Source organism: Sceloporus occidentalis, unplaced genomic scaffold (genome assembly GCF_023333645.1).
Source record: "Sceloporus occidentalis isolate IW3139 unplaced genomic scaffold, rSceOcc1.0.p SCAF_3, whole genome shotgun sequence".
NCBI classification, from domain to species: domain Eukaryota; kingdom Metazoa; phylum Chordata; class Lepidosauria; order Squamata; family Phrynosomatidae; genus Sceloporus; species Sceloporus occidentalis.
This window is the reverse complement of record NW_028316983.1, coordinates 189369718-189385115: the sequence shown is the minus strand read 5'-3', so window position 1 is coordinate 189385115 and position 15398 is coordinate 189369718. Positions and strand designations below refer to the sequence as shown.

The following is a 15398-nucleotide window of genomic DNA, read 5'->3' as shown; positions in this document are numbered from 1 at the left end:
TGCCAGTTGATTTCATTTTGGTACCAGAATTGGGGTGTGTATCATCTTTTCATCTGCCTTAGGTAACAGAACTCTTTTTAGTGGTCCCAGAAACTCCATCCAGATGGCCCAAGGAACCAGAACAGCCCCTATTAAGGGTTAGAGTGATACCTCCTAAGTGTCCTGGGGACCTTTCGTTGCAAATCTTGTTTCACTTGGTAAGTGACCTGGAGGACATACCAGTGACTCAGGAGAGCAAGCAAAGAGGAAACCAAGCCATACCAGGGTAAAATGGTATGGCCAATGCAGTCCAGGATCTGAGTGCAAAAAGCAGTCCAAGAAGGGTCATAAGAGAAGCAGGAAGTCACTGAAGGGAAGAGACGAATAATCCAAAGCTCAAAAAACAAAAGTGTCTATGATTATGGATCTCCTCCATTTGACCCTCGTATGGCTTGCTTTCCCCTTTGCAAAACGACAGCCAAGCAGAGATAGTAGATCTGTTGCCTTGCACCAAAAGAAATGGCCTTGGCTGTGCTAATTTATAGCCAGCTGTAAATCAGCACAGCCAGGCTCATTAGCCCACTTGTCCTTTTTAAAGAACACCGCTGCAAGTCCTGCTCTTTTGCCGCCACCATTTTAATCTCTGACATTCATATGGGTTCAGTATCTCTGCCTTCTCTTCAGGATCCACATGAGTTAATGGTCCATGTTCCACTTCCAAGGCAGGGCTACCAGCAACCTCTGGCTCTGACTGGGGTTTAGTACATGGGTTTTCCTCTTCCCCTTCCTCATGAAAGGAGGCCTCCTCCACTTAGCCCTGCCCTGGCATGACCTAATGAGATGTTTACCAATGGGTGTTGTAATTAAACAGAGAGCTTAATATTCAAACAATTTAAGGTTGTGTCCACAAGGAAAATATTCAGTGAGAAAACACTGAAGAAACACCTGCCACCCACCCTCGCTTTTGTATCTGTACTCTCTGAGGCCAGGTAGCCTTAGCCTTACCCTTTCCTTGGCACAGGAGAGGCAGGCAATAAAATGCATGCTATAGTGCAGGAGACATCATGCTGACCATCCAAAGCAAAGCTACATGTTAAAGTGGGGGAGGTAGCTGGAAACCTCGTGATCTTTGATTATTTAGTCAATGACTATAAATTACTTGGGGGCTCCTGGCAGCAGGCATGAGTCTGCGAGATGATGGAACTAAGTGGAATTAGGAGGCAGTGTGATAATTTTCTGTGCTGATAATAAAATGGCACTGAACTTGAAGAACTGGATGCATGCAGCAAGTTTCTAAAAGAATCAAGTTCCATTGCCTCTGTTTGGAGCCCAGCAATGTCACCTCCAGTGCTTTATCTCTTTCTTTCATGGCATTTGCTATGTACTGAATATGTAGAAGGGAAGAGCAGTAGTTTGTGGATTGTATGGGTAACTCTGCATGTCCCACCACTGTCATCACACATGACAACCCATTTCTGACCTCTTCTAAACTGCTGTAACCTTCTCTGAACACCCAGCTTAAATAGCTGCTCTTACCTCTTCTAACAATCACTGTTGTGACTCTTTTTTGTATGGATCCCTTTCCAATCCCCACATTAGTTACTAAAGATAGCAATCGCAGTTGTACATCTGCTGCCATTGTCTAACATGCTCCAACAAGTGTCTTATCTCAGGTGGTCTCTTATCTCACCACTACAGACACCATTGTGCCTAACCTTATCAATAACCCAATCTCAGCATAACAATCACAAAATGTGTGTATGTATAAATGAACTTATTGAACAGAAGAAAATGAAACCATTCACAAGTATTTGTTATTCAAATGCACGTGGCTACAATACAGTGCTTTAGCTCAGTTGTTATCATTACTTACTGTATATACTCATGTATAAGACTTGAAATTTTGGTCAAAAAATTGACCTCCAAAAACTGAGTCAACTTATCCATGGGTCAATGTTAATACTACACACACACACACACACACACAGAGAGAGAGAGAGAGAGAGAGAGAGAGAGAGAGAGAGAGAGAGAGAGAGAGAGAGAGAGAGTATCAGTAATCTCCTGTCTCTGAGTAGACTGGGGGGGGGGGGACAAATGCTTAGTCTGTCCAGGGAGCACTAAGCACCAACCCCTTCTAATGTCATCCATTTAGGCTTTAGTGTGAACATTAACAGTTATGCCTGCTGGAATTTTGTAAATTTTTTGTCATCATTTTCCTTTGCTTCATCTTTTGGATCAGTGATTTCCAAACTCTGGTCCTCTGGGTGTTTTGTACTTCAGCTCCCAGAAGTCTCAGCCATCTTGGTAATGGTTTTTGATTTGGGGAGCTGAAGTCCAAAACACCTGGAAGGCCAGAGTTTGGTACTCACTGCTTTAGATCTTTTGTTACATACCCCTAATTTTTACTCAGGGTTTGGGAATCAAAGTTTTAGATACTTTTTTTTTTTTTTAACATTAAACACCTTATAGGAAATAATAGGCAAGTGGGGATTTTTCTTGCTTGCACCTACTGTAACTACTTAAAATTTATGGTTATATTCTGGTTTAATTAGTTCCTGAACACACTTTGAAATTAATTTGGGGAGGCCAGGACAAATGGCCAGCTTAGAGTGAGATCTCCTCCCATTTTACAATAGTTAGAACCTCTTAGCGGATTACTACGCACCACTTTAAAACCATTAGACCAGAAAAAAGCTGATTTGGTGATACTTATTCAGAGGCAACAAGGTCTCTGAAACTGACTGCTCTGTCCCCAACCAGTAGCTGCTGTGTCCCTTTTAATTGACAGGGAAACCCATCAATGACCTTTCAGTGACACATGTCCCTCTTCCAAAATGTCACTGCCATGATAGCTGCAAGATTGACAGTCACATGATGTCGGTGTCTCCTTCTCTCCCCTGTGCCCTCTCCCTTCATCATTCCCAAGCACCCCGATTGATTGATTGATTATTTATTTATTTATTTATACCTTTTACTTTCAAACATAACCTGCAGGAGCAGAGCTCCAAACGTGTGTGGAAAAAATAAAAATAAAAAAACCAAAAGGCATGCTGGGTAGGGCAGATAGTAGGAAGGCTGGGGGGGGGAGAGGCAGGGTGACCAGATGTCCTAAATGCAAAGGAGGACAAGGCGCCGCAAATTGTAGGACATTCAAGAAAAAACGTAGAACATTACCAAGCAAAAGCTGACAACACTCATTTAAATATAAATTCATGCTTCTTAGTCATGCTCCAAATGGAGGACATTTTGAAATTCCTCCTGGACATAAGATTGAAATGGAGGACATGTCCTGAAACAGGAGGATATCTGGTAACCCTGGGAAGAGAGTGCGATGGAAGCAACAGCCCCAGTGGCATAATTCAGAAGAATCTTGCGTGAGATGTGTGCCAGCAAGTCATTTCCAATTTATGGTAACCCTATAATGGGTTTTTCTTGGCAAGATTTGTTCAGAGGAGATTTGCCATTGCCTTCCCCTGAGGCTGAGAGAGTATAATTTGACTAATGTCACCCAGTGGGTTTTCTGGCCAAGCTGGGAATCAAACCCTGGTCTCCAGTATCCTAGGCCAATGCTCAAACCACTACACTCTCTTTCAGGACTTTATAACCCCTAGGTCAGCTTCAATGGTAGCCTCCTTCCTTGCCCCCTGGTTTACAAGACCTGTAGAAGCCATTCCAGTGCCCTACCCTTCACCAAAAGAGTGCCAAGGATGTACGCTGATGCCACCACCATCACCTGCCAAATGGTAGCCTATTTCAAGATATCACCTCAAACCAATCATCAGTAACCCTCAGATACAGTAAGGGGCAGGCAAAATAAAAATAAAAAAGCCAGGTAAAGGGCCTCAAAGCTACCCGTAAACACACACTGCACTGAGGGTAGGAGGGTGGGCAACACTGCAATGGTCCAAAGAGGCACATGGGAGGGTAGCTACCTTAAACAGCCTACCATCTTAGCTCCACCATGTGCCATGTTCAGGTACCCCACGCCCCATACTCAGGCGCGTTATAGACGGCCCAGAAGGGGCAGTCTCGCACCGCCGCCGGTTGCAGCGTCCGGGAACTGCAGCAGCCAAACGGCGCGGTTCCCGGACGCTGCAAAGAAGGAGCGCGATTTTCCTGCAGCCTGGAAGAGATGCCGCAAGTGCCAAAGCGCGCAGTCACAGCATTACTTCCGCCGCGCTGCGGATGCAGAGTGTCCGCTACGTCAAAATGGCGGCGCCCATCTGTATGTGGCGGCGCCATTTTGACGTAGTCATTACACGCAAGGGGCAAGGTGCGTCAGGAAGCACCACCCCTCGCACATGATGACGGCGCCTCATGGGCCCATCTGTAACGCGCCACAGCCTCCCGGTCCCTGACCATGGAGGCCATCAAAAGAGTACCCTCCCCTGCACCACCTGTCACTGTACTGGTCCAGGTACTTATTCTAAGAGGAAGAGCCAAAGAGAACTGTGTTAAACAATCTGGAAGATATACCTTTTAAAGACAATATCATCAAGCTGTTGAAAGAGAGATGTACATTTGGTAGGCAAACTTTGTCAAATGCCTGTGAGTTTGCATTGTTCTTTTCACCCCTGCCAGGCCTTTCATTGTCATGAATTACTGGATCAATGCAATTACTAAAAGAGGCAGGTTGTCAACATGCTACATTTGTACAAATAATAATAATAATATACTGTATTCAGAGAAAGATGAAAGGGAGGATGTGGTACTCAGGAATGGAAATAAGACATGCTTCCTTTAATATGGTTGACTAACAATAAAGCTTAAAGAATGTGCAGACACTATTAACAGCATTTCTTGTCAGTGTCACTGAACTGTCATGCAAAGTTGTCTTCACCAGATTAGTCGAGCAGCTCTCATGATGATGCTATTAAAACAGCTACATTAGCAGCATGTCATCCCATATAAGCACCTGTTTAGATTCGAAAGTTGCTTTTTGCCAGGGGCTCAGAGAGGATTATAATAATATGGCATCCATCACTAAATTACATAGCTTAAAGAGCCAGATGCTCATCAGATCATCACTTGGCAGCATTGTCCAGCAGGTGTAGGTCTCTCGTGCCAAAATTTCAATCTAAATTAAACAAAGATCTCTTATGGTAGGGTGAGGAACCTTTTGTCCTCCAGATATTTCAGACTACAGTTCCTATAATTGCTTATTGCTGGACATGATGACTGGGGCTTTTGGGTGTCGAAGTCTAAAACAGCTGGAGTGCCCAAAGTCCTTGTCTCCTTGTCACCTTCCCTTATGTGGCAGCAGTATGTGGCACAGCTGTGCTACTATGATGACTCACTATGGCAAAACCCTATATGCATTTCTAATTTTCCTAGATCTCATTCATGCTATGAAATAAACACTACTAAGCTAATCTAGTTGAGACCTCTTTAACTGCCCTGGCTCAGTGCTAGGGGATTCTGGGGACTATGGTTTTGTGAGACATTTAGAGTTCTCTGTCAGAGAGCTCTGGTGCCCCAATAAACCACAGTTCTCTAGCACTGAGCCAGGGCAGTTAAAGCAGTCTCAAACTGGTTTATTTCTGCAGTGTGTTCCAGCTATGTTATCAAAGTGGTTTGTCAACTAGCTCTGGTTTCTTGTAGACTGTGGAGAAGCCTTGTGCTTCATCTGTTTTTACAAACAGAAGTAGCAAAATACAGAAGTAAAGACTTTTTTTTTAAAAAAAAATACTAGGCTAGATAATTACTACAGTTGCCCCCCCCCCCCTTATCCACAGACTTTTTAATCCACGGATTCAAGCATCTATGGCTTGGAAATATTCCAAAAAAGTATAAATTTCAAATAGCAAACCTTGATTTTCTATTTTATATAAGGCACACCATTTTACCATGCCATTGTATTTAATGGGACTTGAGCATCCACGGATTTTGTTATCCACGGGGGATCTTGGAACCAAACCCCAGTGGATAACAAGGGCCCACTGTAGTTGCAGCTGCAATTAAGCACTATTTTAATGGTCCATTAGCAGGGGCTGGAGGCTATGATGTCACTGAGGGCTATGTATCCTGTCTGGATTTTAGTCCAGCTATAAAAAGGCTATTCAAGTTGCTGAACCTACTTGGGATAATAAAATTCAGAACCTTGGATAACACACTTCCACTTGGTTTCCCTATTTTAGGAACCAGATGCTTCTTTGTGTATTATAGAAATCAAGAACAGGGAGAGTTAGAAAGCACAGAAAAAAATGGTAGGTTACCACTGTTTCACTATTAGTTCATGTTTCCTATCTACCACCATTGTGTATATGCATTATGAAAATATGTTGTGTCCTGCCATGATCAGAGAAGCATATGGGAGGTAATTGTGACAGAGGGCCAGGCTGCTCCTTGGCTCCAGAGGTTCCTGTCAAGTGAGGCCGGGCACAGTCCATCTTCTGCTGACAGGCAAATATGTTTTTATGCAACAGGTCTGGGGTCTTCAATTCAATTCCTTTTTTACTTATGTGCATTTTAATTAATTGAATAACTTTTAATGTTTTAATTCATTTTTTTCACTTACGTTGTATCTTGTTTTATATATTAGTGAAATCAGCTGCCTTGGCTGCTATTTCTACTGGAAAATTGATATATAAATTAAATAAACAAATGCCAACACTTTGGAAAGTACTGGGAGAATAAAGACATGATGTGTGAACAGTACGCTCTGTAATCCAAACTACAGGGCAAAGTATAATTATTTTCTGTCTACAAACTTGCATGTGATTTCCAACATAAAGAAGACTACCCTATATACTCGTGTACAAGTTGACCTCATGTATAAGTTGAGGGAAGGTTTCAGGGTCAAAATCCTGGATTTTGATATGACCTGTGCATACGTCAAGGGTAAAGCTTAAGGGGCTATAAGGAAGGATGGAAAGGGGGAAATACCACTCCCGTCCCTCCTTCTCCTTCTCTGGACCTCTCCCAATGGATTCCCAGGTGCTGGAGGAGAGGTTTTAACATCAGATTGAGAAAGGAAGCAAGTGGATTTAAATGGAGAGTTGTTTCCATAGGAAGCCAGGTCTTGCAAAATGGACTGGAGACAGAAGCAAATGGTTTTAAATTGAGAGTTTTTTCCATAGAAAGCAAGGTCTTACAAAAGGGACTGGAGATATGGTTTTAAATGGAAAGTTCTTTTGATAGGAAGCCCGGTCTTGCAAAAGGGACCAGAGAGAGAAGCAAGTGGATATAAATGGAGAGGTTTTTTCCCCATAGGAAGCCAGGGCTTACAAAACAGAGCAGAGAAAGAAGCAAGTGATTTAAATGGAAATGTTTTCCCTAGGAAGCCAGGGTTTCCAAAATGGTTGAGAGAGAGAAGCAAGTGGATTTAAATAGGGAGTTTTTCCGATAGGAAGAAAAGGCTTGCAAAACAGACCGGAGGGGGAAGGAATTGGTGTTCAATGGAGATTGGGGCATCATGTTCGCTTGCTTTAGGACTTTCTAAGCACTACTGATGTATTGACACTTATATTAGTCTACCCAAAATTTTAGGGACAATTTTGGGGCATAGATTTCTCAACTTATAGTCAAGTATATAGGGTATATAATCAAAGTTATATATATGCTATTAGGTAGCTGGTTGATGCGTTATTGGTGAAGAGCGTCTTTATGCCAATAACAAGAAAATAATAAATACAATAAATACAGCCACTGGAAAAGTTGCTGCATTTTTCATATGACCATTATTGTCATATTCTGGAGTGAGACATTGTTCAGGAGTGGGCAACTTTGTGGAGTACAAGGGCCCCCACAGTCGGCTGCACTTCTCCATGAAAATAAGGATAAATGGCAACAGGTGTTACTTCTCTTTTTGCTTTCAGCTGATTCTTGCAAGGGTTTTTTTCCTTCTGTTTTTTTTTCTCCTGAGGGTTTTTTGTGGTCCACCATATCTAATTCTGAGCTATGTTCAACCCCCAGTTTTGGTGTGTGTGTGTATGCATGAAGTTCATGGGGGTCTGCACAAGGCTTTGATGGGCCACAAAAAGACCCTGGAAGACTGCATACAGCCTGTGAGATTTGTACAAAATACACATATATACATTTAGAGTGAAAGCCCAAAGTAGAGGAAATATTGTTCCTCCATATTTTGTGATTTTTGAGAGGTAACTTTCAAATATGTTTAATTTCTATGGAAGTAAACTATCGATACAATTGATTAGGAATATCTCCTGCACAATGTATTCTCCACAAGAAACATGAGAGAATAGGCTTGCTAGTAGAAAGGCTATTAGAATCTTAACCTTACTTGTAACTAGATAAGCTTATTTTTAAGAGTTTCAGTCTGGGCCAAGAACCTTCTTATGCTAACATTAATCTTTCCAGTAATTGTACTGATACACTGTTATAAGACTCACCTATAAGCATTTAACAGGATCCTGAGCATCATGCTTCCAACCACAAATGCAAAGACAACCTCCCCCACATAAGTAAGAAAATGTTGTCATGGACTCAGAGGGATAATAGTGGCCATTATGTCTTCTTATATTTTTATTGATGTCTTCCTTCTTTGGGGATTGTGCCAGTGTTCAGCAATGCTTTAATGACACTAGACTAGTATAAAATGGTTGACCACAGAGTTATTGAGCCAGTTCGTTGAATGTCATAGTGAGCAGTTTAAAAAATCAGTAATGGGTACATCGTAATTACTTGCTTCTGTGAGATGTTTCTGGACTGGTGTTTCTAAAGTAAATTTTTTCAGTGTAAGGCAACAAAAGGAAGGAAACCCTGAAAAAAATTACAAGATAAACTGTTAAATAATTCTTTAAGCAGACTTGTTGTATTTTTTAAAAATTCTGATTGCAGGTCTTGCAATCAGGCTGAGACAGTAAAAGAATCAAAACAAGCAATGTACCATTTGTTCTTCTGTTATGATTCAGGAACAACTCATGCATATTACATCTTCTGAACAGAGATATAGTGGGTCTAAACTCATTTTCCTTAACCAGTCAAGCTTTTTGATTAAAGCTGATGAAAAGCTGATAAAAATCTTGCTGTGTGAGGGTCCAATAAGTGTATAGAATTGTTTAAAAACAAGTTGCATTTATTTGGTCTTAGAAATCTTTGAACTGTGACCCCTGGGATTTCACTCTTTTTAAAGTGCTTCATACTGATTTTATATTATTTCTGTCAATTATGCACATGTCAGTATAAAAGAAGTGGTTCATTGCCCCAACATCATTTTCTATTTTCATAAAATTCTGTCTACAGGTCAGATGCTTCTTCCAATTCAAACATTTTTATAGTTCCAATTTGGGTATTCTTGCCATGTCAAGAGCCTCAGGGCTTGGCTGTTATGTCAATGCAATTGCTCTGGTTGTATATCACTGTAACTGAGCAGAATTTCACCAGATAATATTATATACAAGACCCTTCTGTATTTCACATGGCTCTATCATACAAAATGAGCGGTACAAAGAAAAAAGGAAATTATTTCATAAAGCATCTAACAATGGCAACAAAGTCTATATTTCTGGAAAAAAATATACATCTTTAAACCTTGTGTACATAAATGGCAAGAATTACAAAGAGATGAGAAGAAATAAAACCATATTGTGGCATTTCATACAGTACATTAGGAGATTTTACCCTGAGAAGATACATGTGAAATGGTTAATTAACAGGGCACCCTTGCAAGCTGACAACACCATGAATGTCTGAAATTTTGCTTATTAAGACAGGTTTGTCATTGATTTTAACATCCTTCAGACATCCAAGAAACATATCCTGAACAGGAAGCCATGCTGTTTCCAAGTTCACTGTAAAGAGAAAGAATAAAGATAGGCTAAATACATGTTAGAAGGTTGATATATAATTGTAAAAAACCAAATTCTGTTTCTGAGATACATAATTCACTATTTCTTTGTCATGGGAAAGTTGCCTAAAACATAAGATTTATATTCCCCCTTATAAGAAATCTCAGGTCTTTTCCTTTTAGCTACTAAAATTATTTTGAATATATCCATTATTTGAAAGCAACCTTAACATTTTAAATAGGTTCTCTGTGATCCTATTATTTATGGGAGCATCTTTATTCATGCACACATCCTTCCCTCTTATATGCACAATAAATGGACCCTGCCTTTTTTCCTTGTGTAGAACAGAACAATACATAAGGGACAATATTAGCTGTGCCTTCTTACATCCAGAAGAAATGTAACCATGCATTCAGTATTAGCTCTGCTCAGATGTTTGGTATTGACATGAAGACTGAACATCTCAAGAATATGCAGGTTAGCATCATGTCCTAGGCACCAGTGCACTTGCTCAGCCATGTTGCTTGGTCAAGGAGGTCTATGCACACTGCTATAGATGCCTATATGTAAGGCATGCCTGTGAGATGGAACCTAAATCTGCATTTTCCATCTAAATTTTGCAAAGATGCTCCCTCACCTATATCTTGGTAACTGACTGACAGATAATCTGTGCTCATCTCCAAATATTGAAATGCATAGTATCTGTTTCTCCTATTAGTGGGGGGGGGGGGGGGGATTTAAAGCACAAGAATGCTGGCTGTAAGAATTTCCTCCAGAATCTTCCACAATCTGGAATATTATTGAATGACCTGAACAGCAAAGCGTTAGTGAATAAGAGCCAAACTAGATGGGATATCAATTGTGTGAATGCAATTCATATTCATGTTTTCCAAAATGTAAATAAGGAGCAACAGAGAAATCCTAGCAAAAACCAAAGGGGATAGAGAGTGAGAAATTACCCCTTTTCCTACCTCACAGTGGTTCTAGAAAATATTGTCCCCCTCCGCCTGTTACTTGCTTCCATTTGTGCTAATGGAGGTTTTCCTCCTGATGCAAATAGAGGCTGTGATGGAAGAGGGTTATATTATGACTCCCTATAATCATTCTGTTGCTCCCCCCCCATCTTTATCTCTAATTAAAAGCATGCTCTTTGACTGCATTCATCAAATGAACACATCATCTAATTTGGCCCACAGTGGAAAGTCTAGATTTCTACATAAAAAGTGAGTTGACAAATCAGCTTTCTTTTGACTCAGTGCAATTTTTTTCAGAAGGCTGTCACGCTCATCAGGAACTTGTTCGAAACAAAATAAAATACTAACTAATGCATGAAAAATTAGCAAATAACAAGCCCGCCTACCTGGAACTCTCCCAAAGTAAAGTGGTTGAGCATGGTTGGTGGAAAGTACAGTTGATGGTCCAGTAGTGTAATTACTCATTGTATCCACATCAAGATGCACAGTGTTTTTCTTCTGAGTTACTGTAAAGAATCAGATGAATCAGTCAATTCCACCTCCCACCCAGAAAACTGACTGACTTCAGCTAAATAAAGGATTTTCACTCTCCTCCTTTATCTTTGGCAATCTGAAGATTTTTTATCCACTATGATTCTAAAGCTGCATCTGTACTGCAGAAATAATCGAGTCTGACATTACTTTAACTGCCATGTCTCAATGCTATGGAATTCTGAGATTTGTAGTTTTGTGAGACATTTAGCCTTCTCTGTCAGAGAGCTCTGGTGCTAAATCAAACTACAAATCCCATAATTCCATAGCATTGAACCATGGCAGTTAAAATGATGGATTATTTTTTTAGTGCAAATGCAGCCTAAGCCAGACGTGAGAGTTGTTTTGCCCAACAGATATTGCTGAACTACAGTGCCCAGCATTCTGTTCTACTGTCTATGGCACCTAGGGCTGATGGAGTTGCAGTCTCATTGCAGCAACCATGGGTAGCCACACAACTCTCCACAAGTCAAAAATTATTTTTCTGGGCAAATGCAGTACTTAATATTCTTGGAGGCAATAAGCCATCACAATAGCTATGCATATTAGCCAGGTGCTTACTCTTTCTCTCGCTAGCTCTTTTATTCCAATATCTATCTTCCTGATGATAAGGGCTGTTTGACAGTGGAATATGCTGCCTCAGAGTGTAGCGGAGTCTCCTCCTTTGGAGGTTTTTAAACAGAGGCTGGTTGACCAGCTGTCAGGAATGCTTAGATTGTGTATTCTTACATGGCAAGGGTTTGGACTGGATGGCCCTTGTGGTCTCTTCCAACCCTATGATTCTATAAATCCTCCTCATTCTCTATTTAGCTCCCATTGGATGAGGTGAGTGAGGACAAACTATGAATGGCCAGGCACTCCTTGCCTTATTTCTCCAGTGAAAAATATAGTACTTCCTTCCAAAATCACGTTTCAGCAGCAAAGGTGCTGCTAGGCCAGTATTGTCAGGACCATGTGCCACACTGGTCTGAAAATGACATGGATGTGGCCACTAGGTGTAACTGGAGCAAAGATTACTACAGTTCAAGTGGCAGGTGCATCAGTCAGCATTTGGTGAGCTGTGCATCATGGGAAGTCTGATGCAACATGTACAGTAGGTGAAGTCAGCCAGCAGTGCATTATGGGCAATGGTCTGATGCAACAGATACTGGGTATGAAACCAGCCAGGTTTCACTGGTGGCATGACTGCAACACTGGGAGCTTATTGATAGGTTTTCCCATCAATGAAAAGGGGATGCTCTAAACTTTAAAAGCAAAGCAGCAATGAGATAGAGAGAGAGACAACACTGTGTGATAGGTATGGCAAAATGCTATTTTCTAGCTTTAATTTCAGTTTAAAAGCCTCATGTGATAATGTCCTCAGAAACAGGCTTTTTACGAAGCATAAGGCACACTTTTGGGGAACTCTGTGATGTTTGATCGTTTCTCCTGTTTTAAAATGAGATTGCACAGGACCTGGTGAATGAGATTGCACAGTACCTGCTATGGAATGCCATTTCCCATCACACAGAGATTGCTGAGGTGTGAGTGATGTCAAGAACTCTCCAGCGCCATTATTTCCAGAGACAGTGAGCTGTGAAGAACAGACTTTTTAATTTACACACACACACACAAATAATGAAGAGAATAAAAATAAAAACTAAGGCAGACCGCTGGATTGCGGTGGTCTGCTGCCGCCGCTGCTTGCACCATCCGGGAGCCGCAGCCTTTAAACGGCACGGCTCCCGGATGCTGCCGAGAAGGAGCACGGAAATCGCGCTCCTTCTCAGGCCCTGGAAGAGGCGCCGCAAAGCGCAAGGGGCGCATTTGCAGCATCATTTCCGGGGCAACACGTGCGGACGCAATGCGTCCAGCATGTAAAGATGGCAGCACCCGTGTGTATAGGGTTTTGCCATCTTTACGCCCCCGTCACGTGCTGGGGTGAGGCCGGTATGGACGCTAGGTCCTCAGCCAACCCCTAGCATGTGACGGGGGTGTATTAAAGGCCCGTCTATAATGCGCCATAGACACAAAAATAAGCGCCCATGAAACATTTGCTGAGTTTGATTCTTTTCAATGTATTTTGCAACGGCCTTGTATGTAAAACCTAGATTGTTGTTTTGAAGATCAGGTACATCTCCTCCTAGGAAAAGGTATTTTTAAAATTGTATGTGTTTTTCTACTCTTGAAGAAAGGATATATTCACCTTAAGAGTTTACTGGTTGGTTGCTGCCAGGCTGAAGTTAATTTTTGCTACTTGCTGTTAATAACACAGTAATGTCATTTACACTCAAAGCACTTGGAGAGCATGCAAGGACACCAATCAGATGAAGATTAAATCATTCCAGATGCCATTGAGAGTCAGGGACAGATTTTAATGGCATCTCATACTGATGTTAATGTAGCTTGCATTGTAGAATTCAAAAGAAGCAACAGCTTAACAAGACTTTCACTATCTGACTAGCATTGAAAAGTTACTCTTTTTGGCTGCAACTTTTGGCTACGGGATTCTGAGTGCTATAGTTTTTAAAAAAGTAATTTTCTGGAGCTCTCTACAGCCAAACAGTGTACGGCTTTGTGATACTAGATGAACCTTCAACAATCTGATGCTCTCCTGATATACTAGAATGTCTGTGTGTTTGCCTTCATGTTGCCTGTTGACTTATGGCAACCCCATGAATTTCATAGGATTTTCTTAGGCAAAGAATACACAGAGATGTTTTTGTCAGTTCCTTCCTCTTACCTGCTATCATATTCAGTAGCAATTGGTACTACTCCTTAATAATTCAAGGCTAGAATCTTTCCCCTTTCCCTCCCAACAAGTGCTGGTAAATTGGAAAAAAGAGAAGAAAAATCACACTTACCACACCTTCTTTCATGTAAACAGTTAAATAGTTCCCTTGTTTGCTGCCAGTATGGATTAAAATGCTAGTTAAACTCCTTGGACGAATGCTAAATGCAATCCTATAGTACAAGTTCTTCCAGAAGTTTTTTTCTGAAATCCAGAAAAAGAATTGGGAACAGTTATTTAAAAAAAAAAAAAAAGATGACCAGATTATGAGCTCAAGTCCATGCACTGCTTAGTTGCTGCAGGGACTCTATGAGAAGGTGTTCAAAAAAAGAGGGAGCTCTGCAATTTGAATGGGAATTGGACATCCTGCTGGCAGCCCCCAACCCCCTGTGTTGTCCCTGGATCCAGGCCCAGATCTACTATAAGAACCACATTGCTGAAAAAATAGCCCCCCAAATGGACTTCTGAGAATCCACCAAGGGCACAAATCTCCATTTGAAGGTTAATTCCCCCCATCATTTTTCAGAACTGGAAGTAATCATCCAGTCTTGAGACCTGAAAAAATGGGTGGGAGTAGCTTTCAGAAGTTGGGGAGGGGTAGTTGAAAATGGGGTAGGTGTAGCCCCCAGACCAGCTGGTGCTGCACATCCCTGCTCAACAGCTTCTTTCCAGCATAGGCAGGGGGTCACCTCACTAATTAAAAAAATAGTGACAGTGCAATCCTTACTCAAAAGATGTGCCAGCTATAGGGGATTAAGAATAGGCAGAAGCTTCTTGTGATCCCTGAAGGGGCTACAGGATCTAAAGGTACAACTAGGATCAGGAAAAATAAAGACCAAAAAAGAGAAAGCAAAGGATATCCAGAGAGAGCCATGTTATGGCTGATCCAAACTGCCCTCAGCCCAAGGATACCATTACTATGCTGGCACAAACTTGGACCAGGGCCAAGATAGTCCAAAATTCCTAGGCTGGATGAGATTTAGATAAACCATAGCATCAGGTGGCCTAGTGTTAACTCAGCTGGCCCACAGTCATCTTAGTGAGTTAAGGTTGTGCTCTAAATAAGCCTGGACACAGTGGAAGCTCTCTTTGCTCAACTGAGGACTTCATCACACCAGTCTACTCTTCCTGCCACAATTGTGCTAGCTTAAGAATGAAAACATACTGGTTTGGCATAATTTCTCATCAGACTTGATAGCACTTTGGCAATCCATGGTTGCGTGATCTGTTTTCTGAACTGCCAAACTTTCCAGAAGAATGGAAACAAGCAATTGTGGCTGCCAAACATTTCTCAAAGCTGGCTGCTGTGTGAATGTGCACACAGCATCCAGCTTCAGGAAGCCACTGCAGCTGCTGCTCCTCCCCACTCCCAGTGTGTGGGACTGCTGTGTGCAC

The 15398-nt window shown here is 41.5% G+C and overlaps 1 protein-coding gene across 2 annotated transcripts in view; it reads right to left on the bottom strand.

Annotated features, from left to right (window-relative positions):
* Positions 1 to 8377: 8377 nt before the first annotated feature.
* LAMA3 (laminin subunit alpha 3) overlaps positions 8378 to 15398 on the bottom strand; it is a 172275-nt gene continuing 165254 nt past the window's right edge. The window contains exons 75-78 of one of the 2 annotated variants that reach the window (XM_089517180.1): positions 14077 to 14207; positions 12713 to 12806; positions 11089 to 11208; positions 8378 to 9731 (exon numbers count right to left, since the gene is read on the bottom strand). In XM_089517180.1, coding sequence (XP_089373306.1) covers positions 9586 to 9731; positions 11089 to 11208; positions 12713 to 12806; positions 14077 to 14207 — 491 coding nt within the window. In that variant the 3' untranslated portion in view covers positions 8378 to 9585. The remainder of the gene's footprint in view (positions 9732 to 11088; positions 11209 to 12712; positions 12807 to 14076; positions 14208 to 15398) is intronic. The other variant, XM_089517179.1, reaches the window with a different exon arrangement.